The sequence below is a fragment of the Capronia epimyces genome, assembly GCF_000585565.1.
Source record: "Capronia epimyces CBS 606.96 chromosome Unknown aczIQ-supercont1.3, whole genome shotgun sequence".
Taxonomy (NCBI): domain Eukaryota; kingdom Fungi; phylum Ascomycota; class Eurotiomycetes; order Chaetothyriales; family Herpotrichiellaceae; genus Capronia; species Capronia epimyces.
Window position 1 is genome coordinate 3,724,424 of NW_006912906.1, and position 27,293 is coordinate 3,751,716.

Consider the following 27,293-nt stretch of genomic DNA (forward strand, 5'->3'; position numbering starts at 1 on the left):
TACTCTTTCCGTTTCTTGCATGCGAATCTGGAGTTTACGTTCTCCCTGCGGCAACCAAACGAGCGTTCCTGTACCAATAACGGTGGTCTTCCTAACATACACGCATCATTTGCCGGCGGGCGGCGGCGTGTACAGTGCATTGAGTTCCTTACATGAAAAGCCCCGAGATCTCGGGCACCCTGGCGGCAGAAATGCATTTCACACACCTAACGGGATGCTGTTTTGATATTGACCAGAATACATTATTTTTCATATATATCATATAAATACGTGACAGCGTCCCTCTGGTTGTCTCTGTCAAGGGTTAGTTATTTGACGTCGGGACCTGCTCACGTCACGCCTTGCTTGCCCCTTGCTGCCCAGGAGCCTAGAGAGCTGCCTTTTCTGCCTCAATCTTTCTCCACTCTCCCCTACCCTCGTTTGTCTGAACTTGAGGTTGTTCTCTCTGCCGCAGGGGTTTCAGTCACTTTTCATCCACTGCGGCAGTCGGTGAGATCTGACGTGAGCTATCTAGCATGTATGATGGAAGAGGTGTGATCACGTGTGATGAGGCTGGAGAGCACGAGCCGGCTGAGTGCGGTCATTTCCTACGTCGGCCTTTGATACATGGACTGTCATGGTTAAACACTGTAATAGGTGAGCGAGTGCGACGATGAACTTACCTGCTATGCCGTGAATCTGTCGTTATGTCTGATGAGCCTTTCAATTTTCCCATACACAGATACATCTATACCTGCTCCAGGATCGGGGTTGATTGAACTCATGAGCTGCACTTGCATGGACAACAACTACGCAACGGATATGTAGATGGAGGAAGACGGACGGCCATGTAGGCCCCAGACTGTGGCAAGTCATTTATTATCAGATTTCGACTCTTTCCAGCTTCGACTGGCCAGCCATTTCCGATTCCAGTTGCATGTCCATAACCGTTTCCGTAGCCCACACAACTATTTAGCACACTATCACAACCGGCCCAGAACATATGACACGCATCAACTCCTCAAGGCAGATCCGACGGTTGCGAAGATGGAAGCGGAAGACTTGAAAAGCGACCAGACCCGATTCACCGATTGACGCGAACGTAGCAGTTCTACTCGCTATCGTCGCTGTCGTCGGCTTTGCTGGCCGCGCTCTTCCGCTTCTCCTTCTTTTCCTTCTTCTCCTTTTTCCTGCGTTTCCGCTCGGCGCGCTCCTCGGGCGTCTCACCATCGTGCTTCTTGCGCTTCTTGTCCTTCGAGGCGTCGCCGTTGGTTGTGGGCGTGGCCACGGCTGCGGTGCTGGTGTCGAGGTCCATGGTATCGGCGGTTTCACCGTTAGGAGCCACGGGCGGCGCGGCGAGGACGTCTGATTGTGAGGTCTTCTCCTTCACCGGAGCGGCGGTTGTGCCCTCTGCGGAGGCCGGGGCGTTGTAGTCGGTGTACTGTTCAGCCCATTTCGCTGGAGTGGCTTCGTTGGGTCGGCCATATTTCTGAGGAGGTTTGTTAGTATCCAATATTGCAGGAACAGAGCACCATAGATCCGGGTGTGGGGGGTGAATCATCTTACATCAAGTTTTCCATCAGACTTCAGCTTCTTCTTCTCCAATGCCACGGGACCCATGCCCCATCGTCGAGGGTACAGGTCTCTCTCCATGATACATCTCTTGACCTTGGCGACGACTCCGTGATCGCAGGTTGAAAGCTCAACGGTGGACATCTGTGCGACACCGATGGCGATCGCTTCTCCCTTGGTGGTCATCAGGACAACCTCCTCGTGAACTTCAATGCCTGCTTCGAAGCGGAGAAGACCAGGAATCATGAGCTTTGCGCCATAGCACACGGCATTGACTGCACTGTCCTTGACGACAATCCTCTTGTATGTCGTAAGGAGACTTTCCAGAGGCGAGATGACTCTGCGTAGATACGATTCGTCTCTGTTGTTGTCCAACACCCACTGTGCGTCCATGACATCATGTAAGGTGACCATGCCCTTGGATTCGTCCATAGCTCCGCTTCGTACTCGTCGCAGCTCCTGCATATGTGCGCCAACACCTAGGAGCAATCCCAAATGCACACACAGAGTTCGAATGTAGGTTCCGGCTTCGCAGCTCACCCAGAAGACGCCGAGATGGCGATCGTTGTCGAACTCATAGAGCTTGCTCTCATGGATGGTTCGGATCCGTAGTTGTCGCTTGACAGCGGAGATCAAAGGAGGTCGCTGGAACAGGGCACCCGTCAGGGTCTCCAGAGCTCGCGCAAACTGTGCCTCGCCGCCCGGTAGCCGGTCGTGTAACCTGATCACGCAGACGTACTCCTTTCCAGCACCTTGTTGGGACTTGACCAACCGCGTGGCCCGGTCTATGCAGACAATGAGACATCCTGTGACTTTGGGATCGAGTGTACCGCTGTGGCCGGTCTTCTCGACTCGCAGGATTCGCTTAACCCACGCGACCACTTCGTGACTGGACGGGTTCGAGGGCTTGTCGAGGTTGATCACGCCGGAGGAAACGTAGGATTTGATGTCGCGCTTCAGCGGTGTACAGCCACAAGGGATAGGAGTGAAATGCCCGGTTCTGATGAGTACTGTTGGAGAGGAAGATTAGTTCCACTGCCGACCAGGGTTGCGGGTGGTTGTGGTTGCTTAGTGCTCACGTTTATCATAGTTCTTGAGGAGAAGAGGCCACTCTGAGGTAGGGATCGCAGGTGTGGCATTTTCAGGCTTGATGCTGAAATCGCCCTCTTCAATCTTCTCGACCTTTGCCATTTTGGCGAGTAGATGTCCCGGGGAATTGGCGGCTGGCGTGAGCGCGTTGAGGCCGATTTCCCACGGGGGTTGAGCCGCGTAGAAGCGGTCAAAGGCAGCTTGGGCAAGTACGATCCCAAGAGAAGGGCGCCAGACACGGTGGGTGAGTGGGTGAGTGGGAGCTGGATATATTACGATCAAAGAAATGCGATGGACTAGGTACGCAAAGGCAGGGTTAGAAAAAGTTCATTTTCACGAGACTCGTGCGGAGCTGCTCGAATTTCCACACTAGTTCGTGTTGGGATTAGCCCCCTATGGCTCTTGGCATATCGTCTTCTTCTGTCTGCAGCTTATTTTTTTCCTTGGAACAGAGTGTCAACTTCAACTTCCACAGCGCATGCTGCTTCTCCCCTCTCCCCAAATGTTTTGCTTCATGTCCTCAAAGACCTGATCTCGAGATGAGCGGTGGTTTTGACATCATGGATAGGTTTTGGAGTGCCCCTCCGGTCACTCGGTCAGCACTTTCTCCCTCATCCCTGCTTGCTCGCCCGGCAGCTAGCTGACCGCTGAGCAGGACGATTGTGGCAGCCATGTTTGCAGAGTCTGCTCTTGTCCACGGAGGTCTCCTCAATCCCATGTCCGTTGTATTCTACTCGCCATGGATCTTTAAGTTTCCTCCGGAACTGTGGCGTTTACTATCCTCCTTTATCTTGACTGGGGCCGGGTTCTCCTTTATTTTCGACCTCTACTTCAGTGCGTCACTCTCTATCTCTAGCATCTCTCTGGAATCGAGGTCCATTTCTAACAGTGTCAAGTGTATACCTATGCCTTGGGACTGGAACTCAATTCCCCTCGATTCAGTCAACCTGGGGATTTCTTCACCTACGTGGTGTTTGTTGCTACAGTCATCTTGGTGGGTGGATGTTCATTCCCTCCTATCTCTTGAATCTCCTATCTCTTGGCGCATTGCTTCTGTTCAAACCTCGCATATCTGCCCGCCCAGCATTTTCCTAGCTGAAGCGGTTCCTGGAACTGAGGGAGATTACCCCTGCGGTACGTACAGATCCATCATTCGCAAAACTGTCAAAAGGACTGTATGTGGTGCAGGCATGGTGGGGGCTGTATTGAGAAAAACTGTTCGTGATACATCAATTTGCGGGCAGTGGTTGTTGCCCCCTACATACCCACATCGCACCTAGCATATGATGCTTCCACACAAGGAAGCAATCAGTACCTTGGAGCTGCACCGACTAACTTCGGCACAGGGGACCGGAGGACTTGTCCTGGGAGGTCATGTCTTTACTCAAACCCTCCTCCTTGCTTTCATTTATACCTTCGCTCAAGACAACCGTGGCAAGAAAGCCCACTTTGTCATTGTCCAGATTCCAGTCGAGCTGCTTCCCTGGGCCATGCTCACACTTACCCTGGTCATGGGCGGCCCACAAGCGGCCTTGCAGCAGGCAATGGGAGTTATTGCGGCGCACCTGTACGATTTCCTCACAAGGTTGTACCCGACCTTTCAAGGCGGCAGAAATTATATTCAAACTCCAGCGGCCGTCAGGCGGCTATTCGGAGCAGATAGAAGTGCCTTTACCCATCACGCCCACGGTACGAGCTTTAGACCCGGAAGACCTGTCCCTCAGCAACAGAGCAGAGGTTGGGCCAGCGGTTTCTCCAGCAGCTGGGGTGGTAGAGGCGCTGGTCGGAGACTTGGCGGAGACTGAGATGTGACAATATGTACAACACAAAATCTTAACGAGACATGAGAGATGCCCATCAGCTATTGCAAATAATCCAATGCCACCGAGGCTACTTGACCCATTTTCCACACATGATGACGACGGCGACTTCTATCACAGTGTATCAGATATGGTGTGCTTGCCAAGGCCGGGGTCAAGCTGGAACGCGTCCAGCCTCAAGTCCCAGTTCCGCTCCACCGGGGATGCGCAGCCTCGTCATGGCCCCCCACGTCTGATACGTCCCCTGTCTCACGGCTCCAGCTCTCCGGCCAATCCTTTCCTGTGGTGTCAAGGTGACGGCAGCATCCATACTCATCATGCTTCATCACTTGCACCATCAGTCGACTTTGGCACAATGAATGCGCCTTCAATGGGCCAGGTACTGCACATCCCTCCCTGCCGCTCGGCCAAAGCCCCCCAACCCCTTCGCCCCAACGGCACATCCCGTCGCTTTCTTTTCCGCTCCGAGAAAATCACCGAGTACGGGCATTCGGTTGTCTGACCCGTGGAGAGCCTAGACCGGCTCGCTGTTCCTCAACCCGCAAAGTCGAGGGTCAAATCGTGAGAGAAAAGTGGTGCTATCCATTTCATCCAGGTCTCAAGTCACGGATGAGACGAGGATCCCAAACGAGGCAACGTAGGAACTTCCCAATGCTCAACCAGACCTTTTTCTATATGAGATGACGGATTCGTCTGCTGCAACCATTCTTGCTCTCTATCCCCGTGCTAGCTCATTCTCTATACAACAGGCCGGCCCTGGTTTTCACTCTCTCGCCTTTTCGTTTAACGTACCTCACTCTCCCTATTTTCTATTCTCTCAACTGGACACAGGTTGTCCCTTTTCGACCTTTTCAAGCAACCAGTCATGGCCCGCCTCCTCGCCGCTCTCTTTACCTTCACCATCTTTGTCTTGCCAAGTGTCTTCGCCCATGCACAGGCACCACACATGCACCACTCGTTGGCCTTGAGCGCCCTCGTGGTCGTGCCTAACATCTTCGCGCCCGCTGTCTCCGCCTACGTCGTCACCGTTCCTCCGGGCCACAAACGCAACACCCTGCAAGACCGGAAGAATCACAAGCACAACAGTGCCGCCCAAACTGGCGCAGGCGCAAATAGTACTGTCGCCGCCGCCAATGCTACGGACGTCTCGGCTGTGGCCAATTCAACGGCCACCTCTGTGAACGCTACCGCCGGTACCAATACCACTGTCGACGCCACCGCCGATACCAATGCCACCGCCGATGCTACGGCCAATTCTACCTCGACAACTACTACTAACAAGGGCACCGGCAGCGGGAAAAAGGGACACCATGCCAATGCAAAGGCAAATGCCAACGCCAACGGAGACACCGTGACCACTCTGATCATCGACGGCATCTTCAACAAGCACAAGCGTGAAGCCAGGCCTGTCCCCGACCTTCAAACCGGTCCAGGGGTGATAGCGAAAGCAGCGAAGCGCGAGCCCAGCTCCCGTAAAGAGAATGTGGTCCGCCGAGGCCGGGCAGCGGCTTATCATGAACGTGCGTTCTAGATGGGGGTTGCATATAGGTAGCTCTCGGCCCTTGCATGGTGCCCACGAGGGGGAGGAAGATCGGCAGGACGGTTCGACATCTGGAGCAGTGCTCGGTTCAGAAACGCAGGCTGAAGGTACCCGTCCTGGTGGCGTGGTCATTTTACTGCAGTCGAAAGCGCTCGGATTTGAATCTCGAGAGACAATCGAGATGGTACGCACCCGCGCTCATCCCCATAGGGTCGGACGCCACCCTCACGACTGGTATGATTGAACAGCCTGGTTAACATGCATTGGAAGGGTCATGGGTGACACAGTGTCAATCGATAGAAGGATCTTGTATCATTAGCCAGATTAGCAAAAATGATGGAAAAAAAGACCCCGGTGGAAGAACAAGAACGAACAGAAAATGTGCCCTAGTCAAGTTCATTTCGCTGCTATGATGCTCTCTACCTACCCTTACTGCCTGTAGCGTCTGAAACTAGACGTATCGACGAATCTCATATCAGCCATGTCCTGCCGAACACGAAGCAACTGTCAAGTCCAATGTGGCGTTACTCATGGGTCCTTGGTCTCCAGCTCCTAGCTCCCAGCTTCACAGCTCCCAGCTCTCCAGGCTTCATCTCATCTAGCTCTGGATCGTGATGGCCTTTGTTCGTTGTGGACTATCCCATCTGCCCCTGTACCGTTGCGCCTGTCAATGTGTTGTGTTCCAAACACCAATCACTGAAGTTGAGGATCAGAAGGTGTCTCACCGACATCCAGGCTGTCAGGTCGGCATACAGCCTGCAACGAGCAGGACGTCTTCAAGTCATTTGAACCCGTAGAAGGTATCTGAGCTTGATCTGAGCAATATCGTAAACGATGTACTCGTTGTAGAGCAAATATGCATTCGGTTCATTCGACGGACCTGGAGGCATTGACACGACATCGGGCATCTGAACACCCTTCAGAGACGTGTGGATGCAGGAGGCATCTTTCCAGCGCTGTGGTGCTGTTTTGCCAATACCCCAGGTGGAAATGCTTCCAGATTTCTTTGCACGGTCACCTGCTTCATAGTCGGAATTGATCAGACGGAGTGGCGGCTTGCCCAGTTCGGCTTCACAAAGCAGCAACAGCCCTGTGCCACCACTACTGTAGGTATTACAGTAGCCCGCACTCTTGCTACTCATATCGGCTAGGTAGACGCCTTTTCCAAACATATAACCCGAGGCAGGAGCTTCTGGAGGTGCAATACGCAGGCCTTGACTGAGAATGCCGCCGAAATTGCTGCAGCGGGAACCATGCCAAAGCAAACGCCGATCACTCTTGTTGCCCAGATTTGCGTATGGTGATGTGTCGAGTCGTCCGGCTTCGCCTTCACGCTCGATGCGGAATATATCCTGCACTTGATAATTGACGCCGTGAGTGCCACCAACTGAGTAGTGCAAATATAAGCCAATCTCCTGAAACTCATCGCTGGCACTATCCAAAGGGGTCATCTCTCGCATTCCAAGTCCTTGGTATTGCCTGTCAAGGATGTGGAGCTTCTCCTGCTTGTACTTGTCGACTGTTGCAGACTTCATGATTTCGTTCGCCAATTGCATATCTGTCAGTGTTTCCAACAACTGGATCTCGCGCTACAAGGGATCGTTAGTCTCCACGAATTGCACATATGACTACATAAACCCACCTTAATGAGATCCATATCGTTCAAAACGGGAACAGATTTGCGACTGACAACGTGGGGGACGAGAGAGAAGTACTGGTTGCTTTTCTCCTGAATGGCCTGGCCGTAAGGTATCCCTAAGAGCTTTGAGGTATCCGGATCCGCGATGAGATTAGCAAGGTCTTTGAGCACCTCATAGCCCTTGAGGAGGGTCTTCTTGCTCAGCTTCCCAAGTGGCATTCGGCTTGCATCATAGTCAAGGCTGGCCATCGTGCTGTTGAAGAGTTGAAGGTCGAAAATGAGACTCATCAGGCGCTGCACACTTGGAGGAAGTTTGCTCACTGTGCTGCTTTGCTCTTTAGTCACAAGCTCTTTCCGTGGAGTTGATTGCTTGGTACTTGTCACCTCTTTATCATCTGAATCCTCGTAGCTGATCTCGATATAAGTGTATTTCGACGACGACTGTGGGAGATCCCGGTTTGCCCATTTGTTGCCGCTCTTCGATTTGAACTTCTTCTCGAACTCAAGAATTGCAGATCCCAATGTCCCGTCACCAAACATCATAGACAGGCCATTGTCGCCAACCCGGCCCCAACGGCACCAACAGTGAGACAAGCCCGAGTTAGAGTGCACTAGAAGCTGCATTCTGTAGAATTTGTTATTATTGACAGTCGAGTCGGATTTGCTAAGAGTAGCGTCGTAGGGGATGCCATTATCGTCGACATAGACACGATACTGATTTGCATTGTTGCACAGCTCGTCCACAGGAACGTGGATTTTCGCTAACTTTGGAGCTGGGGCATCTTTTCGAGGTTCATCCGTTGCTGTTGCCGGAAAAGAGGGCTTTGCCTTCTTCGTTATCACAGGGTCTTCATCATTATCATCCTCTTCGTCACCTTGTCGTGGACGCTTCGAGGGCTTCTTCAACTTTTGTGGGGTAAGTGGATTGTCTGCATCACTCTCTGCATCAACATCACCGCCTCCACCACCCTTCGTACCGAGAAGGTAAAGATCGGTAGCCACGGGTTTGGTTGACTGTAGGGATGCTGCTAGCCAGTCATAGTTGACGATGGTCACATTCGGGTTCCGCAGTGCCTCGGTGACGCGAAGAAGTTGTCTGTTGAATTGGTCTTCAGTGGCAACGAGGTGATTGCACAGATCGACGCTGGAGATGTACTGTCCGCCGCATCTGGAAATCTCGGCTTTCAACTGGGCGATGTTCTTGCTGTCAAAATAGGTATGAGCGGTGGGGGAGTACGAAGCGAACGTGACAGCCACGCCAGTCAAAGAGAGTGTGGAGGCGTGGGGGGGCGCTTTGATACGAGGCATGTTGGCACCAGTCAACGACGAGGTCGTGTCAGGAAGAATTGCAGGTTTGAGAGGTTTGGAGGATCACCTTGCAACTTATAGACATTCAGAGAGTGAAACAGTGCGAGCCAGAGCGCAGTAGGCACCAGCTGCGCAAGTAAATGGTTGTACTCCAGGTGATGGATCTAAGGTGCCAGCTTTACTACTATGTACCTGATCCGGGCAAAGCGCAAGGCTGACAACGCGCCAAGCGCAGGCACGAAACACGAAATCCCGTGATATGCATGCCGCTCATGTCCCAGACTATGACGGAGCCAAGTCACACTGACCACTGGTAGGTGACTGGCATCCTGTGCCATCATACAGCGTCAACTATTTGTTCTAGGAGGAAACAAGGAAGATCTTTGCAAGCTTGTTGGTCCCGTCACAGAGAGGGCGTGGCAGCCACGATGGCCGCAAAGGCAAATGATACCCATCAACTCCTGCGGCGTCCCCTCTATGGTAAAGTCTCTCCTTCATCTCTCCGGACTACGTTGACATTCGTGTAGTCTACGATCTGCCCCCCGAACTCCTCCATAGCCTTGCCCCTGTGGGCGGACAGCAACCGAAGACAGAAGAGCCAGACTCGTCATCGCGGCGACAATCCGCTTCTGACGATGACAGCGTCGCTACCTCAACCGCATGTTCTTTGTGCGGAGTCTCCTTCGACAACGTCCAAGATCAGCGGCTCCATGTCAAGTCCGATTTCCACCGCTACAATTTGAAATTGAGCGTCAAAGACTTACCGCCTGTAGACGAAGCCACTTTCGTGAGGATGATCGGGGATCTGGACGAATCGCTGTCTGGCTCCGATTCCGAAGACTCGGAGGACGGAAATGAAGATGAGAGCAAGCCTGGAGATACAACACTGAGTGTTCTTCTACGGAAGCAAGCCAGGATTTCACAACAGGTTGAAGATGATGATGTAGTCTCTACAAAAAGAGTTGGCCTCGGCAATGCGCCTCTCCTATGGTTGTCAAGTCCAAAGGTTGGCGACGATGTAGGGTTAGGCTTGTATCGGGCCATCCTTACAAACGAGGAACAAGAACATGCATCGACGTCGTTAGTAGACATCATCAACAGAAAACAGCTGACACCGACAATGGCGAAAACAGGCGGAAAACCATCACATGCAACTCAACCTTCACATCACGATCCTCACTGGTTCCTCTGCATGATTGGTGGTGGTCATTTCGCTGCCATGGTTGTCTCCCTAGTACCGGAAGTGAGAAAGGGACCCGGAGGAGTAGAAGAACGACACGCCGTCGTCAAGGCTCATAAAACGTTTCATCGATACACAACGAGGCGAAAACAAGGCGGCTCACAATCTGCGAACGACAACGCCAAGGGCAATGCACACTCGGCGGGCTCATCAATACGGCGGTATAACGAGATGGCTCTGGAGGCTGATATCAGGAATGTGTTGACTGAATGGAGAGAAAAGATCAACAGCGCAGAGTTGCTCTTCATTCGAGCCACCGGGAGCGCAAACAGGAGAACACTATTTGGGCCGTACGACGGCCAGGTGTTAAAGAGCAATGACAAACGTATACGTGGATTCCCTTTCAGTACACGTCGGGCCACTCAAGCCGAACTTCTCCGGTCGTTTCATGAGCTCACAAGGTTGAAGGTGGGCAAGTTCGTCGAGCCGCCCAGTGAAAAGCAGCCTGTCGGGAGGGCTGCTCCGAAAGAGCCCAAAGCGAAAGCCTCGGCACCAAAGGTTAGCAAGGAGGACGAGACTGCACAATTCCACACTTCTCAACTACAGGCACTGATCCGGCGGTCGAAAGCTCCTGGAGTGCTGCTATATTTGACCAAGAACGAACTCTCGCCGAATTTTATCTTCTTTCCCCCCTCTGAGCATCACCACGCACCCACACCCCTACACCTATCCGCAGCGATCAATTCTCCTGCGCTGGTGTTGGCCTTGCTCACAAAGGCCAAGGCGGATCCGACTATCCAAAACGGAGATGGCAAGACGCCGTATGAAATTGCAGGCGATACCAAAACGAGAGATGCGTTCCGAATTGGCCGTCACCAACTTGGGAACAACGCCTTCGACTGGTCCTCAGCGCGCGTCCCGGCCCCCCTAAGCCAAGAAGAGGCCGACGCAAAAACCCAGCAGGAGAAAGCAGCAGCGGCCGCTGCTGAAGCTCGACGACGACAAACCGAGCTGGAACAGATCCGGCAAGAAGAAGAGCAGCGGAATGTAAACCGGCTAGAAAGAAAAGCTGGTGCGGGCAAGTCGCTCGCTGCCGCCATTGAGAAGACGGGTGCAGAAAAGCGTGAAGAAGAGGTGAGAGGCTTGACGCCCGAAATGAGAATGAGGCTCGAAAGGGAACGGAGAGCAAGAGCTGCTGAAGAACGAATCAAAAAGATGCAAGGCGCGAGGTGACCGTTACCACTTCTTGCGCATCTTATTTACATCCAAACCACATTCAGAGTACTAGCACGATCAACCGTGCTGCGGCCCTCTTGTCCTCACCAGATGATCAATGTTCTCAAACCACGATCTCATGCTCCTTGAAAAGCGGGAAGTTACTCTCCAGATAGTCCTGACTATCAACGAACGCGGCCCTCAGGACTTCCTCATGCCGTTGACTGCGAACCATGATCTCGCACTCGAACGGGTTCGGACGACTGTTGAATCCGTCAGTGTAGTTGTAGGTGTCATAGACGACGCCCTTGATGGGCCTGATGTCGAAGGCCCACAGCATGCGGGCGACCGCAATGAACAGGTTGTTCGATGCTAGATCGGCGCCGGGGCAGATGCGACGGCCCCAGCCGAAGCTGCTGTGGCCGAGCTTGCTGGGGTGCGGGCGGCCCGTTTCTACACGCGTACTGGCCAGGTAGGATGGCGGCAGGTAACCTAGCTCGTGCGGATCGACATCCAAAAATCGCAGAGGGTTGAAGCGGTCCGGGTTCGGGTAGTATTCTTCATGCAGGTTGATGGCCCAGCTATTTCCCAGGATGTTGGTGCCTTTGGGAATGTAGTAGCCCTGGTACACATCAGCCTCGGTGCTGGCGTGCGGCGTCCCACCCAGCACGGCGACGGGGCGCCAGCGCAGAGCCTCTTTGCAGAGCGCCCGGATGTAAGGCAGTGCCGCTTCGTCGGTGAATGCGGGCAGCCTATCCGTGCCAACGACGGCGTCAAGCTCGGCGTGCGCAGCAGCGAGGGCTTCTTGGTTTGTGACGATGGCCAGGATTGCAGACGACAGCGTGGATGCCGTGGTGTCGGCCCCTGCACCGAACACTGAAGACGGCAAGCTGGCAAAATCACGTTTGCGGAGCAATGCGAACGCCGCCGGGTTCTCAGCGCGCGCCTCGAGCAGCTGCTTCGCCAGGCTGTTTGGCAAGGGGCGAGCCCCGGGCTTCCTGGCGTTCTCCATGTCCTCGCGCACATAATCCAGCAGCTGAGCGTTGGCGGCAGCCTCCTCCAGCCCCCATGACTTGACTTCACGCTTCCACGGGGCGAACATGTCGGGAACATACTTGAGAAATGGGAACGACTCGGCCAAATACCTGCCAGGCACGTTGACCGTGGCGTTCCAGTGCATGATCTTCATCCGTTGGCGGATAATGGGCGACTGCATGCTGTCGATGCGATGCCCATAGGCAATAGTAAACACGATTGATGCTGTGTAGCGATTGAGCAGGTCGTCGAGGTCGTCAGGCACGGCCCGCTGGAGCAGCTGCTGGCATAGACGAGTTGCCTCTGCTTCCTGCACAGGCTTGTAGTGCTGCAGGGCACGCTGGGTGAGTACACTGTGCAATGCCTTCCTCCGCACCGACCAGTCTTTGCCGTACGGTTGGGCCAGGATGCTCGACATATCCCAGAAGATCTCGCCCATGACGACGAACCTCGGTCGCGAGCTGTACTTGTGGGATCGCTTCTCGAGCAAGTCCACCGCGACAACGGGGTCAGAAATGATCACCGTCGGTCGCCGGCCGAACCAGACCGTGTAGATTGGGCCGTACTTGCGCGACCATTCTCGGAACTTGATCCAGGGGTATTTCTGGGGCACGTCAAGTTTGTTCCCGATGAATGGCAACGGCTGCGGACCCGGCGGCATACGCTTCCATAAGATCACATCGTGGATGAGGACACCGGTGACCCCTAGCAGTAAGATGGCTGTCCAGGTAGACCAGGCGATAAAGACGGTAGACCAAGCCATGGAAGATGGAGGAGAGTTGCGGTCAACTAGTCCGTAAGAAGGTGTAGAGGGCAACCTCTCCGAAGGTCTTTTATGCCAACACTGCCAGAAAGGTCACAGAACTCGAATTGTCTTCGGTCTCCAAGAAAGCATGTCCAGGAGCGCACGTCTCCCCGGATCACTGAGGGCAAGGCGGGACAGAAGATGGTCGCATTCAGACGCTCAATGACCAATGACATTGGACTGTAGTAGTGCTTCAGCAAGCGCCTCGTGGGGCGACAATGGATTGCGGAGGCGGAGAAAGCCCACGCATGCCACGGCAGTGCCAGCTCAACTCGGTCGCTGGAGCTCGGCAGTTGTGCTGTCGAGACATCGCGGAGAAACCCCCACTGAAAAGTGATATTGTGAGGACTTGTAATTTGTAAGAGTTATTGAGTTGGGTAATGGAGTGTCTGACTGGAACAGGAACGAATGCTGTCGTCTCGACCGAAATAAATCGAGAGACAATTGTCAGCCACAGAACCAACCAGAGGTCTCCCACAGTTCGTCTCACGGTTCGTCGGGCTGTAGTGCAACAAATACATTCCACGATATTCGCATGCAGTGGCAGACATTGAAGATGCCAAGCTACGCGAGGCTGCCACCGTCCGGGATCAAGGTGATCATTGTCGGTGCTGGGTTCGCGGGACTCTGCGCGGCCATCGAGTGTGACCGGAAAGGGCACTCGGTGATACTGCTGGAGAAGGTTGTGGAGCTGAAGCCCTTAGGAGACATCATCAGCTTCGCATCCAACTCGGGCCACATCTTTGAGAGATGGGAAGGCGTCGTTGACAAGCTCGAGCCTATCAGCCACCATAGCGAGGGACTGGATTTCCACGACTGGAAGGGGAACTTTGCCACCAGGCAAACATGGGACGCCGACAAGCAATGGGGGAGACGGATCAACGGCCACCGAGGCGAGATTCACCTGGTCGTGTACGAGCATGCCAGAGCCAGGGGAATCGACATTCGACTCGGCCAGCATGTCACCGACTACTTCGAGACCGACTCGGAAGCAGGAGTCGTGGTAAATGGAGAGAGACTGGCAGCAGACTGTGTGGTGTCCGCTGAAGGCGTCAAATCTCCCGGGAGGAAGATTGTATTGGGCTATGAGGACCGACCAAAGCCCTCAGGCTATGCCGTCTATCGCACGTGGTTCTCTTCCCATGAACTTGCCAAGAACGAGAGGACGAAACATCTGGTGGTGAATGGAGATTCGCACACTGGTTGGGTAAGCACCTCCATTCTCAACCTGCGTTGCAGAACCGGAGCCTCGATATATCCCCCAGTGCTGACTTCCAGTCGCAGATCGGCGAAGACAAACACTTCCTAGCAGCGGCCATCAAGAATGGAAAGGAATTCAGCTGGGTGTTGACGCACAAGGACGACGCCGACATCGACGAAGACTGGCAGTTCCCTGGGGACAGAGAAGAGGTCAGGCGGAATCTGGTCGGCTGGGCGCCAGTCGTGCATGACATTGTAGACGCCACTCCGCCAGATCGGCTCGTGGACTACAAGCTCGTGTTTCGCGACCCGCTACCAACCTTCATCTCGCCCAAGGCGAGGATCGCGCTGATCGGTGACGCCGCGCATCCTTTCCTTCCCACCTCGATCCAAGGGGCCAGTCAGTCCATGGAAGATGGAGTGACGCTCGCAATCACCCTCGAGAAGGCGGGCAAAGAAAACGTACCGCTGGGCATTCGGGCGTACGAGGCTATCCGGTATGAGCGGGTGCACCGAGCCCAGAAAACGGGGGTCACAACGCGCGAGCAATGGCACAAGGCCGATTGGGACAAGATCTGGAAGGACCCGAAGTCGCTGCATCTCAAGCGGGAGGCATGGTTGCTTGATTTCGATGCAGAACCCCATGCGTATGATGTGGTCGAGGATGTTTTGAAGAAGTTGAGCCACGGTACAGCCGTCAGCTCACCACCGACAGCGTGGCGGAGCCCAGAGACGAATGGGATCCAACCGGTGCGAGCGCAAGGGAATTGACCAACATGCTTGGGTACAGGGCAACGTGCACGCTGATTGGGATACACATAGGAATGCAATGAGATAGAGTCCTAGAACTTGAGTGTCGTTGTCATTTGGCAGGAAAGGAAATCACCGGCCACGTGACGCGGTTCAATCGACTCGCACCACAGACACTCGAACATCAGTATTCCGTACCCTGTACTCCATCCTCCGTACAGTGACCGCCACGCCGCTAGACAACTGAGGCCGTCATTTCTGTGCGGACGGCAACATTGATCTCCAGGTTTGTCGAGTCTCCGTCCACTCGAGGGGACGAGGCTGTAGCAAGAAAGCTGCAGCTACAGTTCCCGCTGATTTGCTTTCTCGCCCATGCTGTGACAAATCTGGCCTCGAGATAGCCGAAGTTGAAGTTTCATCCCGAACCCTCCCCCTGAGCCTCGGTTACAGCTCCATCCATGCTGGCTTAATCCTATCCTCGAAGGATCAAAAGAGGGGCTGGAGCTGGAGAGGTCGACAACAAGACATGCAGAGGCGCTACATCTCTTGCAATTCCAGTCAACTGCCGAGCGGTCCTATACGGCCATCGGAACGAGCACCGCCAACAAGAGAAGGTAGACATATTCATGATACCAGAGTGAACTGCAATCCACTCTGCCATGAGCGGGTATGCGCTACCAACCCCCGTTCACCCCGAATGGCGTGGCTGGGGTAAACCGAATCCGGGGCAGACCTGGGGTTCTCAAGCAGGGTCGTCTGGGACCGTACGATGAATACCCGACTCAGTGGGAATATTCCGCTGCCGCCTTGTCCCAGCCAACTCAACGTCAACACAAGTGATCTCAAGCCTATTCGCGCCAACTCCAGCCCTTCACGATGCTCCAGTTCGATTCATGTGTGATGTCTGCAGCCAAGAGGATGCAACTCACGTTCATAAACCGAACCAAAAAGTTACTTTCACACTAGGCGGAAGAGGGAACCTCCCTTCTCGCATGACTATCATGGAGAAACAGGCCCCTGCTAGCACCTAGCCGATGCCGAGACTCGGTAAATGATTTAATATTGATCGCTGGTCTAAGACTGTTGCATTTAAATCAACCCCCTCTACCGTGCTGGTTTCCCTGCCTACATTGCTCGCATACGGAAATACCTGCTCCGGCAAGATGCCTTTTGGAATCCTTGACTGCAAGAAGCTGGAGGTGGTGCCTGGCACCGCGTAAGTCTGCGTGACCCCCCGAGCGAGCCTTCTGCCATCCAGCGACTTACTCTTACTGTGCTGCAGCTTCATGAGCGACCAAGAGGACTTGCCGCCCGAGTATAGCGAAGTACCTCGAGAGCTTTTGAAGCATGGAAAAGGAAGATTCTCCAACATCATCCTGATCCCTCAGCCTTCAGACTCGCCCAACGACCCTTTGAACTGGCCTCAGTGGAAGAAGGAAATGATCCTTCTGATTGTCGGCCTCTCTGCTGCCGTGGTGGGCGCTTTCGGACCTATGCTGTCACCAGGATTCGTCGAGGTCTCTGCCCAGCTCAACATTTCCGTGGAGGTTTTGTCTCAGTCTACGGCATGGCTCATTCTGACGATCGGCCTTGGGTTATTTCTCACCAACCCTCTGGCCAAGATATACGGGAAAAGGCCCATCTACATTCTGGCCATCTGCATCATGTTCGCCTGCAGTGTCTGGGGTGCTGAGGCCAAGACTTATAACTCGTTCCTGGCAAGCCGAGTCATCTCGGGTGTCGGCATGGCACCTTACGAGGTGAGTACCTGACTGGGGCGAGTTCGACAAGATGCTCACCGGTGTTACCAGGTCCTGGTTCAATGCACGATAGGCGACCTCTACTTTGTGCATGAGCGAGCTACACGCATAGCGGTGTGGAACTTGTTCCTTCTCACCGGGATAGCTGGTGGCGCTCTGGTCAGTGGTTACATTATCGAATACGACGGATACAAGTGGACCTTCGGAGTGTGCGCCATCTTCTTCGGCGTCCTCATGCTGGCCGTCCTCTTTCTAGTCCCAGAGACCGCCTACCGTCGTGACGCGGTGGTCGTTGTGCCGGTGCAAGATTCAGTCAGGGGCGACGAGGAGAAGGCTGGAGCCGAGCACGTCCACATGGCCCTGGCCCACGAACACGATGTCTCCCAGGCTCGTGGCGAGAAAGACAAGCACCTTTCGTATTCCGTGACACAGGGTTCGGCCGAGCCCAAGTTGACATACTGGCAGTCGTTGCGCATCTTTACCGGGCGACACAGCTACGCGCCCATGTTCAAAATCTTCACGCGGCCGATGATCTTGTTTTTCTACCCGGCCGTCTTTTGGGGCTTTTTGATATATGGCACCACCCTGACTTGGATTGTCGTTTTCAGTGTCGTCAATGGAGTCATCTTCGTGGCGCCACCGTACAACTTCACAGTGTCACAGGTTGGCCTCATCAGCTTGTCGCCGTTCATTCTGACACTGATTGGAGAGATTATCTCGGGTCCCTTGAACGACTGGATTTGCCTCTATCTGACGAAAAAGAACAAGGGCATCTATGAACCCGAATTTCGCTTGGTTCTCATCATAGTTGTCATTGTCCTGGGAACTGTGGGCTTCTTTGGATTTGGGGCAACCATCCACTATCAGACACACTGGGCGGGGCCGGTCCTGACTTTTGGCCTTGCAAACATGAGTTTGGCGTTCGCAGCGACATGTGTGTTTAGCTATGTGATCGACTCTTACCCGAAACTGAACGAGGAGGCATTTGTAGCTATCAATGCACGAAATCTACTCACGTTTGGGCTGACCTATTTCGTCAACAACTGGCTGGCAAGTGACGGGGCTCTGCAGGTGTTCTGCATCCTAGGGGGGCTCTTCTTGTTTGTGTGCTCCTTGACCATTCCACTATGGTGAGTAAATTGACCACTACAGCCTCCCCACGCAATTTGAATGCACCATGCTGACATTGGAGACAGGATTTTCGGAAAGAAGATTCGATCGTGGATCGGGAGAAACGCATGGCTGCAGCGGTATATGAACGACGACTTCTAGGAGTAGCGAAGATGGTCGAACCACTATCTTCCCCAGGTCCGGTTCGAGATCCAGTTCCAGGGGATCCTCCCATCCGAGAGCGGCGGATCAGACAGAACAGAGTCAAGCAGAGAGTCAATAACACGCGCCAGATGCGACTAGAAAATGAGATACTATTGTGAGGCGCCTTGCTGCTTACTCCGTCGATACGACTCCGCCACTGTAGCCGACGAACTCAGGCCCACCATCTGCGCCGCAAGCTTCCAAATTATGGACTCAGTAAATACTCTATAGGCAGCTGGCGTCGACTCCGCACGGCTGGGGGCTGTGTGGTAGTATACATAAGATACATGCTATAATCGCGGCCACACCATGGTTGGCCTTATACCCACTATTAGGATTACTGTATCCTACTAACTATCCGTACTCCGTACTACTAATAGTACTACTGCGCCCACGTCGTTGGGTTGCGCTACATCTGATCCCACCGTTCAGAACATTCTCCTGACATCGTCAACCTGCACGGAGGCATTGCGATAGCCTGGCCGCCCTATCGTCGCGTCCTCTGTCGAGTCCTACCCCGCGGCTTCGGCCTCACGATCGCCATCGCATCCCTGCACGGGTTGTCAGCTTCCCCCATTAGTCACCATTCAGCCACTCCTTCCTGCATAGGTCTGACATACTAGTATCTGTCGCCTTCCAGCTTCGACTTCCGTGTCGGAAACGCTCCCAGGCACCTTCTAATCCGGTTGCGCCAGTCCGTCCATCTCCCTGCCTCTGCCAACCTAACCACCCTCGACATGAAGAAGAAATCTGTCTACGCGAACATCACCCCGATCCCCCCGCACATTCCCCGCCAATTGGCCATCGACATGCTGCACAGTCACGGCGAGATCATCGAACTGAACCCGCTCGTGCTCGGTTTCACCGCGATCAAGGCTCCTCAGAATGCACCCGCCGACGAATACTTTTCCACCTGGTACGAGATCACTGAACGGATACAATATGTGCCGGGCATGGGGAGGATGGGGTCGGGCAAGATATCGTTCAAGGGTGTGTTCCACGACATGCCATGGGGACTGCAGACACACGTCTATGCGCCCATGGGGGTGGACATCCGCAACAAATGGCAGATTCGAGGCAACCAGCCCGGTGAACCTCCCGAGTCTAGGGAACTGGGAAGTGGTGCGCCTGCCGAGGGACTCTACCTGAGGGAGGATATAGAAATAAAATGCAATCCCGCAATGATCTCCTTTGTCAAGAAGGAGCTCAAAGCTGCCTCCAAGATCATGGTCGACCGCCTGGTCAAGAAAGCCGAGCTGATCGACTCGGGACAGCTCAGCGCCATGATGGAGGACGGAAAACTCAAGACCATGAACCCGGCCGATAGGTCGCAGACATTCCAGTCCTCGTCGGGGCACTATTCCCCATCCCTCCTGTCCCCGAACCAGCCGCATATCCCACAGCCTCCCATGTCGCCGGGGTACCAATACTCCTCCGCCTACGCCAGACAGTCCCAGTATGGCAGCAACAATCCGACCAACAGCTTCGCGCCTCCTCAGGGCCTCGCCATCGAAATGCCCGGCAGCACGTCCTACGTGGCAGAGCAGTCGACGCGGCTGGCTCTACCCAACCGCTTCTCCCAGACCGTCTCCGAACTCTCAGCCAGTTCACCCAACCAGAGCAATTTCCCGCTCCACAACAGCAGTGCATCGGACCGACAAAGCTACGCAGGCTCCGTCAGTTCGCATCCAAGCTCCTACGACCAAAGCGGCAACATGGCTTCCCCGGGCCTCGACAAACGATCCTTTGTCGCAGAGTTACCCGCCAGCAACGGATCTCTTCCGAACCATTCAGCAGGTCCACCGCAGCGTTCGCCTGGGTCGACACCAGACCCGAATCCTAGCTCGTCACCCGCGCTGCAGCAGTACCGATACAACCCACGGGACTACGCCAGGGTATCCTGAGCCGGAACCGCAAACGTTGCGGCGAACTCCTCCCGTTCGACCCCTGTCAGGTATCACTTGCACTTCAGATGGTGTAAACACTCCGATGATCCATGTATATGGAATATCCGACGAAAGACCATGAGACAATCGTTACGTCTATGCGTATTTGAGGACGGGTACCTACGATGCCGATTGAAGAGTAGCCCTTTGGAAATCTCCCCTTGTGCTCCCAAGCGCCGGTGACGATGAACCCCGTCCTACAAGTTGCATCCGGAATACTATCCGCCTTCCACTGAATTTAGCGTTGAGCTGACCGGTCACTTTCATGTCCTGCAGTATATGCTTCCACATTAATTCATTCTTGGGCGCTTTACTTACGACGGCATTCGCCTTCGCGCTATGCCTTTTGATCTACCCCGCATCTTCCGACCATGACGAGACCTCAAAAGACGCACCCTTTTGAGGACGATGTGTATTAGGAGCGGAGCGGCGCTCCGATGCTCAAAAAGAGGTTCACCAGTCTTTTGCCCCGACGACCAGCCGGCCCATGTACGTTGATCAAGGCGCAACCAAACGAACGTCTCTACGAAAGTGAGACGACATTTTTGTTCAAACGAGTATGCCCTAAATGGGTGCATTTCATTCGTTTCCGTTACATCTACGGACGGATGGAAGGGTTATATCACAGTTGTGATGTTCATATTAAATAGGCGATTGGGTTACGTTCTGTGCCTAACAGCTGCTTTATGAAGCGATGCCTTTGACGGATTTTGTTTTCTTTCACCACCTCGGTGCGCCGATTGGATGGGCTTTACGACGATACCTATGATGCTTTGGTCTACGGCTGTCATGTTGGGGGAACCTCCCTAAGGGGGAGTTGTCGGTTTTACGACTGTGCCATGTATCTTATCTTGGTTGGAATCTAGGGAACGATGAATGATCTACTCCAAGTGAAAACAGTGCCCCCTGCCTGCCACCCCGGGAAGGGAGAACTCGAACTCACCAGACAACTGCCAACGTACCCCTGCAACAGGCCCTGCTGTTGCACTTGAAAGATCATACCATGCTTCTGGAGGTGGCAGCCAGTGTTCAGCACCTGATCTATGTTCGCAACCGGAGCCACTTGTGCTGTTTGTTACCAGCTCCGCAGACTCTTGTCCGGTATGGCAATATTCGGTATGGACATACCTGTCCGTCCTCGAGTGCAATGATGACAGATCGATCACCTGGTCACCGTGCTGAATGAAACCTTCTCGTTGGCAAGTTTCGAGAGGGGAACTATTCGTATACTATGTACTATACTAACAGGACACATTTGCAAACACTACTTGCTTCTTCCAACCCGATTTTCTCCAACAACCAGTCGACAACATTACATTACCCCCCTCGAAGGTGTTTGCGGAGACGATGTTGCGGCGCCAGCAGCGCCGACCTTGCAAAATAAAGAATGACTGTGAGAAAATGGGATTGTTTTCCTTTCATGGGCCTTGTGTCTCTTGGCCTGGTCAAGCTGGATGGTGAAGCATTCACGAAGGATTTGTGCAGATGAGGCCATGCTCGAGCTATTGATGGAATGGACAAGTTAGTCAACGGCTCGAACACCACCGGTGCATGGTTATATTCAGGACTGGAGGAACTTGACTCACGTTAGGCAGCAAGCAGCATCGAGCCCGTTGACCGATTGCCGCGCAGATGGACGTGAAGTTGCCGACATTCGCGGGCTGAATGAGAGCTTTTCCCCGACACGATGGTCAGCACTTTGTTCTGAATTCAGCATTCAATTTCAGAAGATGGTGAGCTTACGGAATGTGCAGGCAATGTCAGCGAGGCCGAGTAGATCAGTGGCACAGCAAAGTGCAGCGAGGCTTCCACCGCAGACAGCGCTCCGGCCCACGAGTGCGTTAGTATTGCCTGGAATGGCAACAGCGACAGCCGTGCTGATGCCGGCGACGGCGACGACGATGGATGGGAAACGCATGGTGGCTGAGTGGTACCCTACGCCCGATGGATGGTGAGGTGACTAGGAAAGATCTTGCAACGAGCGAGTGGACGAGACGTTGTGCGCAGGACTAACGAGGGCAGTTCCCCTAGTTGCTTTATACCTCAGGTGGCTCTGCACATCTGGGGAAGGGGGAAAGGGAGGGCTTTGTACGACGAATTGAGGCGAATTCTCTCAATCCTCCAGATCATGGAATGGATGGGAATCTCCCAGTCACAGACTCGAAGTAGGCCTATCATGGGCCGGCTCCAAGCTGCGTGTTCATGCAAGACACATGCAGTGCACGACGCCGCGCATATGTACAAGGCTCTACAGAAGCTGTCCTGATAAGCTGTTCAGCGCTTAAGGTAATTGGTCGACCTTTCAACCCTGTACCCTGGACATTTTCCTAGGGAAGGGGAAATGCCCGGAAAAGGAATCACATCGGGTCCCGTGTCCGACAATCCTTGCATCCATACTAGTATCCAACGCGGCAGCGGGCTGAGGCCCCCGCTGTATCTTCTTATCTACTACATGATCGACTTTTCTTATAAAAATCGGCGTTCTGAAGCATAGAGCGCCGTCCACGATCTAGGGGATAGTACTAGTAGTATATAAAAGTAGTACCTAGTACTACTAGATCGCTTTAATATACCTAGTATATATATAGTAGTTTTAATCTACATAGGTAGTTTTGATCCGATTTTGATCCGGTTTTAATCCGGTTTCAATCCGGTTTAAATTTAATATATATAGTGTTTCAATATACAGTAATAGGTACACCAATAAGTAGTAATATACTATAGTATAGTACTAATACTAGTAAGTTCACTGTATTGAGACTGTAATCATATATATTGTTAGTCGTACAAAGTACCTAGTAGGATCAATTACATAATGCTTCAGAGTCTTGGCTAAAGCCTACAGTACTACTATGAACCAACGAAAAGGATGGGCGGGCCGCTTAATGAAAAAGTCGGTGTAGACCAGCTTAGTAAGTTGCTTGCATGATGCTTGATCAAACCTCGAGTGAATGATGCATACAGCGGTGGTTATTGCTCCGCACCCAAATGGAGCAGAGCGATCTGCACCGTATATCTTGGCGGACTGCAGTGGGAAGCCAGACTCTGGTACACAATCACCAGATAAGGCAGAGCCGGTCCGCGTTCTTTCTGGGAAAGACTTGAACATCATAAGTGGATTCGGGGTCCGGAGACGACGGCCCTGCTTTAATTCGTCAGCCTTTGTCCCATGGACTGGGGCTGGGCCTTCTCATGCCGCCTTTCCCTTGTTGTGGATTGTGGTGACCAGGGACCAATTCAGCTTCCCTTCCCGGATCCGTCACATTCTGAGCGGACAAAAGCTGTAGCGGCGAGGATAGCCAGGAACCAAAAGGTGAAATAAAACGCTCGGCGCGACACTCGTGTAGGCGATGTATAGCGCTTCGACGAAGTGACAATGTCAGCCATAACAGCATTGTCAAGCATCGAAGCACCATCAGCGCCGGGGTAACTGCAGTGTTTTTGACGGCAAGCCCGATGATGGCCACGATAAGGTACATACAGTAGATGACTGCGCAAAAAATGTAGGCTGGTCGCACACAAAAGTCGGCGCCAATCCTTGAAGATCTAGCTTGGTAGTAGTGACGCTCAAGCAAGTGTTTGGCGATCAAGTTGAGGGCTGGAAAGTAGTTTCTCTGCAGAGATGGGCGAAGCGGTTGATGATACATTCTCTTTATCTCGGACTCCAAATTGAGAAAGAGCGTCTTGTGTGACAGCAATATGAACTTGCTGTTCAATGTGTCTCTCTGCTCCTGCCATTTGTATCTTCGTTTCCACTCGTATGCTCGGCGGCGGCAGGTTCGGGATTTAGTACTACTTGAAGTACTTGGTGGCTCTTTTCGAGATTCGATTCTGGGGAGAAGAATTCTCCGAGATACCTATGTTGCTCCATTTGGTACGAGGCCAGACGTATGCTTCTATTCTCATCTGCGAAATCTGTTGCTGGCGAATATTGTAATGTACTGGTAAATTATGCAAGAACGATAAGATAGTTCCGGTTCTAGTTCCGGTTCTAGCTCCGGCACAGGCCCCCGCACCGGCCCCGGCCCAGGCATCAGAACGTCATTTGACCAATCAAAGTTCTACACAAGTCATCCATGGGTCACAACCCGGGCCTGAATTTGAAGTTCATATAACTTCCCAGCAGCCCTTCAACACGTCCTAAACTGTGATTTCTAGCCGTCCTAGAGCGAACCCTCGACCAAGCACTCAACACAATGGGAAACACCGCTCTCCTAGTCCTGGACATCCAGAACGGCATCGTCCCAGCCCTCGAAAATCTAGATCCCTATCTGGAACGTCTCGCCCAGACAATCAAGTCGGCGCGGGAGGCGGACATCAAGATCATCTATGTTACTACAGGGTTCCGCCCTGGTTATCCGGAAATCAGTCCGCGAAATTTATCGTTCGTGAGAGCTTCAAAAGAGGGCTCTTTCGTGGAAGGAAGTACATCAACCCAAGTCCACTCCGCGGTTGCCCCATTAGAAGGCGACATCATCATAACCAAGCACCGTGTATCTGCATTTCATGGAACCGATCTTGACATCACACTTCGGAGTCTTAATATAGACGCTTTGGTTATCACCGGGATGGCTTCAAGCGGCGCCGTTCTTTCCACCGTCCGACAGGCAGCCAATATGGATTGTAGCCTCGTCGTCTTGGAAGATCTCTGCACGGACGTCCGACCAGAATTTCATGGAGTTCTTCTGCAGGTTTTTGAAAAACAGGCTCAGCTTGTTTCGTCCTTTGCATGGGAAGCTGGGCTTGTGAAGAAGTGAGACCGCACCGTGCCTCTGTACACGCCTGTCAAGCTTGGCGTCGCGTGACGAGCATCGGTACAAAGTTGATAATGGATCCTACGGTAGTACCTGCTGCTCGAAGCCTGACACCCTCTCTTGCAAGATTACATACTTCATGGAAATAGAGCGGCTTTAAGAGATGGAACGGGACCCTTTACCTCCACTGCGACTCTTATCTCCGATTTCGCCTGTATATCCGTACATACTAGTATGTACTTTGGACATATACTATGTATGGTACTCGCTTCGCTGCTGAACCGACGAGATCACTGCAGTCAAAAATAAGCATTGGCCCGAGAAAATCAGTCATGGCTTCACCTCAGATCATTGTCCTTATTACTGGTTAGGGCTTACCTACAACTCCCCGATCATAGTGTTCAACATGCTGATCCATATTTGATTAGGAGGAAACAACGGCATCGGCTTCGAGACGGCCAAGAACCTCGTATACTCGTCTGAGAAATATCACATTTTGCTGGGCAGTCGAGACGTGGCGAAGGGTGAGGCAGCTGTCGCGCAGCTACAGTCCGGCCCAATTAAAGGCACTGTTTCGAGCATTCAAATCGACGTAACGTCCGACAAATCAGTGGACGCGGCCGCGGAAGAAGTCATCCAAGCATATGGTCGTTTAGATGTTTTGGTCAACAACGCTGGCATTTTCAGCCAGAACCCAGTCTTGAGAGACGCCTTCCGCGAGGTGTATGCGGTCAATCTTTTTGGTGTCGTGAGCACCACCGAGGCATTCCTCCCGGCCCTGCGCAAGTCTTCAGAACCACGACTTGTATTTGTGTCATCTAGCACAGGATCCATCTCAATCCTAGCCGACCCAACCTCTCGCCACCACATCGGAGCCGGAAAACCGTATCGCTCTAGCAAGGCAGCCTTGAATTTCCTGATGGTGTCGTACTGGATTGATTTACAGAAGGAGAACTTTAAAGTCTTCGGTGCTGATCCTGGCTTGAATGCTACCAACCTTATGAACACCGAAGAGCTGAGACAAAGAGGCGCTCCCGAACCATATGTTGGAGGTGAACGTGTTGCCTCAGTCATCCGAGGAGATCGAGATGAAGATGTTGGGAAGGTCTGCGGAGAGCCTGGGACTGTACCGTGGTAAAGCTTATAGAGACATAAGAGACATAAGACTACATACTACTATATAGTACCTTGCCTTCCTACAAGTGATCAAGTATGTAAGGATCGATAGGCGATCAGGATCATAATCAATGGATAATCAGGTAGGTGATCGATAGGTAATCAAGTAGGTGATCGATAGAAGATCGCGGGCTTGAAACACTGATTTTCTCAAGGTCGATCAGATCCTAATCGATTATATACCTGATTATCTATTGATTATCTATCAATCGCCTATCGACTACCTACTATATTAATCTATACTTAATTAAGAAGTACTATAAAAAGGTCGTAGGTTTAAACATCGACTTTATATTTTTTATTCGTACCTATTTAACTACCGCTAGGCTACTATACCTTTTCTACTAGTATATACTAGTACTAGGTACTACCTAGTTAGTAGGAGGTACCTAGTGCCTAGTAGCCTTACCTAGTAATTTTACCGTGTTGATACCGTGTTACTACCGTGTTACTACCGTATTGATTTCGTGTTTATACCGTGTCTATACCGTGCTCGATCCGTATTAAACCCGGATTAAACCCGGATCAAACCCGGATCAAACCTAGATTATGTAGATTAGACCTAGATTAGACTCTTAGTCGATCACTTAGAGGAGGTCACCTTAGTAGAGGTAGTATAGTCGTCGCTTTATAAATAAAATATAAAAAATTTAAATTTACTAGGTACCTCCGTTAAGGGCGCGGCCACGGCAGGTCTAATAGTCTGAATAGTAGTATAAGATATATAATTTTTAAGAAAATTAGTATTTTAAGTCTATGATCTTATAATCAAGTAGGGATTACTAGATCATAGTATATAGATACTACATATTAAGTACTAGGTACATAGTATTATACTGATTATATTATATACTATATACTACCCTGCCCTCCTATAAGTGATCAAGTAGAGATCGATAGGCAATCAGGACTATAATCAATAAGTAATCAGGTAGGTGATTAATAGGTGATCGAGTAAGGATCGATTAGACGATCGTAGGCTTAAAATACTGATTTTCTCACGGGTTAATCGATCACCTACCTGATTACCTACCTAATTACCTATTGATTATCTACTAATTTTCTCTTAATCGTCTATCGATCCTTACTTAGCGATCAACACTTCTATACTAACTAGTAAAAAAAAAGCTCGTGGGTTTAACTCGCCTAAACATCGAATTTTTATTTTTTTTTCGTATTTTATTAATAAAGCGAGGCCTATACTACTAGGC

At 52.4% G+C, this 27,293-nt stretch overlaps 11 protein-coding genes across 11 annotated transcripts; 8 read left to right on the forward strand and 3 right to left on the reverse strand.

Annotated features, from left to right (window-relative positions):
• Nucleotides 1-1,090: 1,090 nt before the first annotated feature.
• Nucleotides 1,091-2,742, reverse strand: A1O3_04591 (centromere/microtubule-binding protein cbf5; the record flags this gene model as incomplete). The annotated part of the gene is made up of 3 exons (XM_007734719.1): nt 1,091-1,468; nt 1,546-2,561; nt 2,631-2,742. 3 exons carry the CDS (start codon nt 2,740-2,742, stop codon nt 1,091-1,093), a joined length of 1,506 nt encoding a protein of 501 aa, XP_007732909.1.
• Nucleotides 2,743-3,200: 458 nt separating this feature from the next.
• On the forward strand, nt 3,201-4,445 carry A1O3_04592 (uncharacterized protein; the record flags this gene model as incomplete). Its single annotated transcript, XM_007734720.1, has 4 exons — nt 3,201-3,235; nt 3,293-3,474; nt 3,537-3,634; nt 3,987-4,445. The coding sequence occupies 4 exons, from the start codon at nt 3,201-3,203 to the stop codon at nt 4,443-4,445; spliced, it is 774 nt and encodes a 257-aa protein (XP_007732910.1).
• Nucleotides 4,446-5,325: 880 nt separating this feature from the next.
• Nucleotides 5,326-5,991, forward strand: A1O3_04593 (uncharacterized protein; the record flags this gene model as incomplete). The annotated part of the gene is made up of 1 exon (XM_007734721.1): nt 5,326-5,991. One exon carries the CDS (start codon nt 5,326-5,328, stop codon nt 5,989-5,991), a length of 666 nt encoding a protein of 221 aa, XP_007732911.1.
• A 785-nt stretch (nt 5,992-6,776) lies between these two features.
• A1O3_04594 (uncharacterized protein) lies at nt 6,777-8,947 on the reverse strand (the record flags this gene model as incomplete). Its single annotated transcript, XM_007734722.1, has 2 exons — nt 6,777-7,589; nt 7,643-8,947. The coding sequence occupies 2 exons, from the start codon at nt 8,945-8,947 to the stop codon at nt 6,777-6,779; spliced, it is 2,118 nt and encodes a 705-aa protein (XP_007732912.1).
• Nucleotides 8,948-9,375: 428 nt separating this feature from the next.
• A1O3_04595 (uncharacterized protein) lies at nt 9,376-11,360 on the forward strand (the record flags this gene model as incomplete). The annotated part of the gene is made up of 2 exons (XM_007734723.1): nt 9,376-9,427; nt 9,475-11,360. The coding sequence occupies 2 exons, from the start codon at nt 9,376-9,378 to the stop codon at nt 11,358-11,360; spliced, it is 1,938 nt and encodes a 645-aa protein (XP_007732913.1).
• Nucleotides 11,361-11,466: 106 nt separating this feature from the next.
• Nucleotides 11,467-13,140, reverse strand: A1O3_04596 (uncharacterized protein; the record flags this gene model as incomplete). Its single annotated transcript, XM_007734724.1, has 1 exon — nt 11,467-13,140. The coding sequence occupies one exon, from the start codon at nt 13,138-13,140 to the stop codon at nt 11,467-11,469; it is 1,674 nt and encodes a 557-aa protein (XP_007732914.1).
• A 598-nt stretch (nt 13,141-13,738) lies between these two features.
• Nucleotides 13,739-15,153, forward strand: A1O3_04597 (salicylate hydroxylase; the record flags this gene model as incomplete). The annotated part of the gene is made up of 2 exons (XM_007734725.1): nt 13,739-14,389; nt 14,467-15,153. The coding sequence occupies 2 exons, from the start codon at nt 13,739-13,741 to the stop codon at nt 15,151-15,153; spliced, it is 1,338 nt and encodes a 445-aa protein (XP_007732915.1).
• Nucleotides 15,154-16,295: 1,142 nt separating this feature from the next.
• On the forward strand, nt 16,296-18,164 carry A1O3_04598 (uncharacterized protein; the record flags this gene model as incomplete). The annotated part of the gene is made up of 4 exons (XM_007734726.1): nt 16,296-16,348; nt 16,415-16,892; nt 16,944-18,022; nt 18,089-18,164. The coding sequence occupies 4 exons, from the start codon at nt 16,296-16,298 to the stop codon at nt 18,162-18,164; spliced, it is 1,686 nt and encodes a 561-aa protein (XP_007732916.1).
• Nucleotides 18,165-18,943: 779 nt separating this feature from the next.
• A1O3_04599 (uncharacterized protein) lies at nt 18,944-20,110 on the forward strand (the record flags this gene model as incomplete). Its single annotated transcript, XM_007734727.1, has 1 exon — nt 18,944-20,110. One exon carries the CDS (start codon nt 18,944-18,946, stop codon nt 20,108-20,110), a length of 1,167 nt encoding a protein of 388 aa, XP_007732917.1.
• Nucleotides 20,111-24,348: 4,238 nt separating this feature from the next.
• Nucleotides 24,349-24,909, forward strand: A1O3_04600 (uncharacterized protein; the record flags this gene model as incomplete). Its single annotated transcript, XM_007734728.1, has 1 exon — nt 24,349-24,909. The coding sequence occupies one exon, from the start codon at nt 24,349-24,351 to the stop codon at nt 24,907-24,909; it is 561 nt and encodes a 186-aa protein (XP_007732918.1).
• Nucleotides 24,910-25,238: 329 nt separating this feature from the next.
• On the forward strand, nt 25,239-26,044 carry A1O3_04601 (uncharacterized protein; the record flags this gene model as incomplete). Its single annotated transcript, XM_007734729.1, has 2 exons — nt 25,239-25,272; nt 25,335-26,044. The coding sequence occupies 2 exons, from the start codon at nt 25,239-25,241 to the stop codon at nt 26,042-26,044; spliced, it is 744 nt and encodes a 247-aa protein (XP_007732919.1).
• Nucleotides 26,045-27,293: the final 1,249 nt, after the last annotated feature.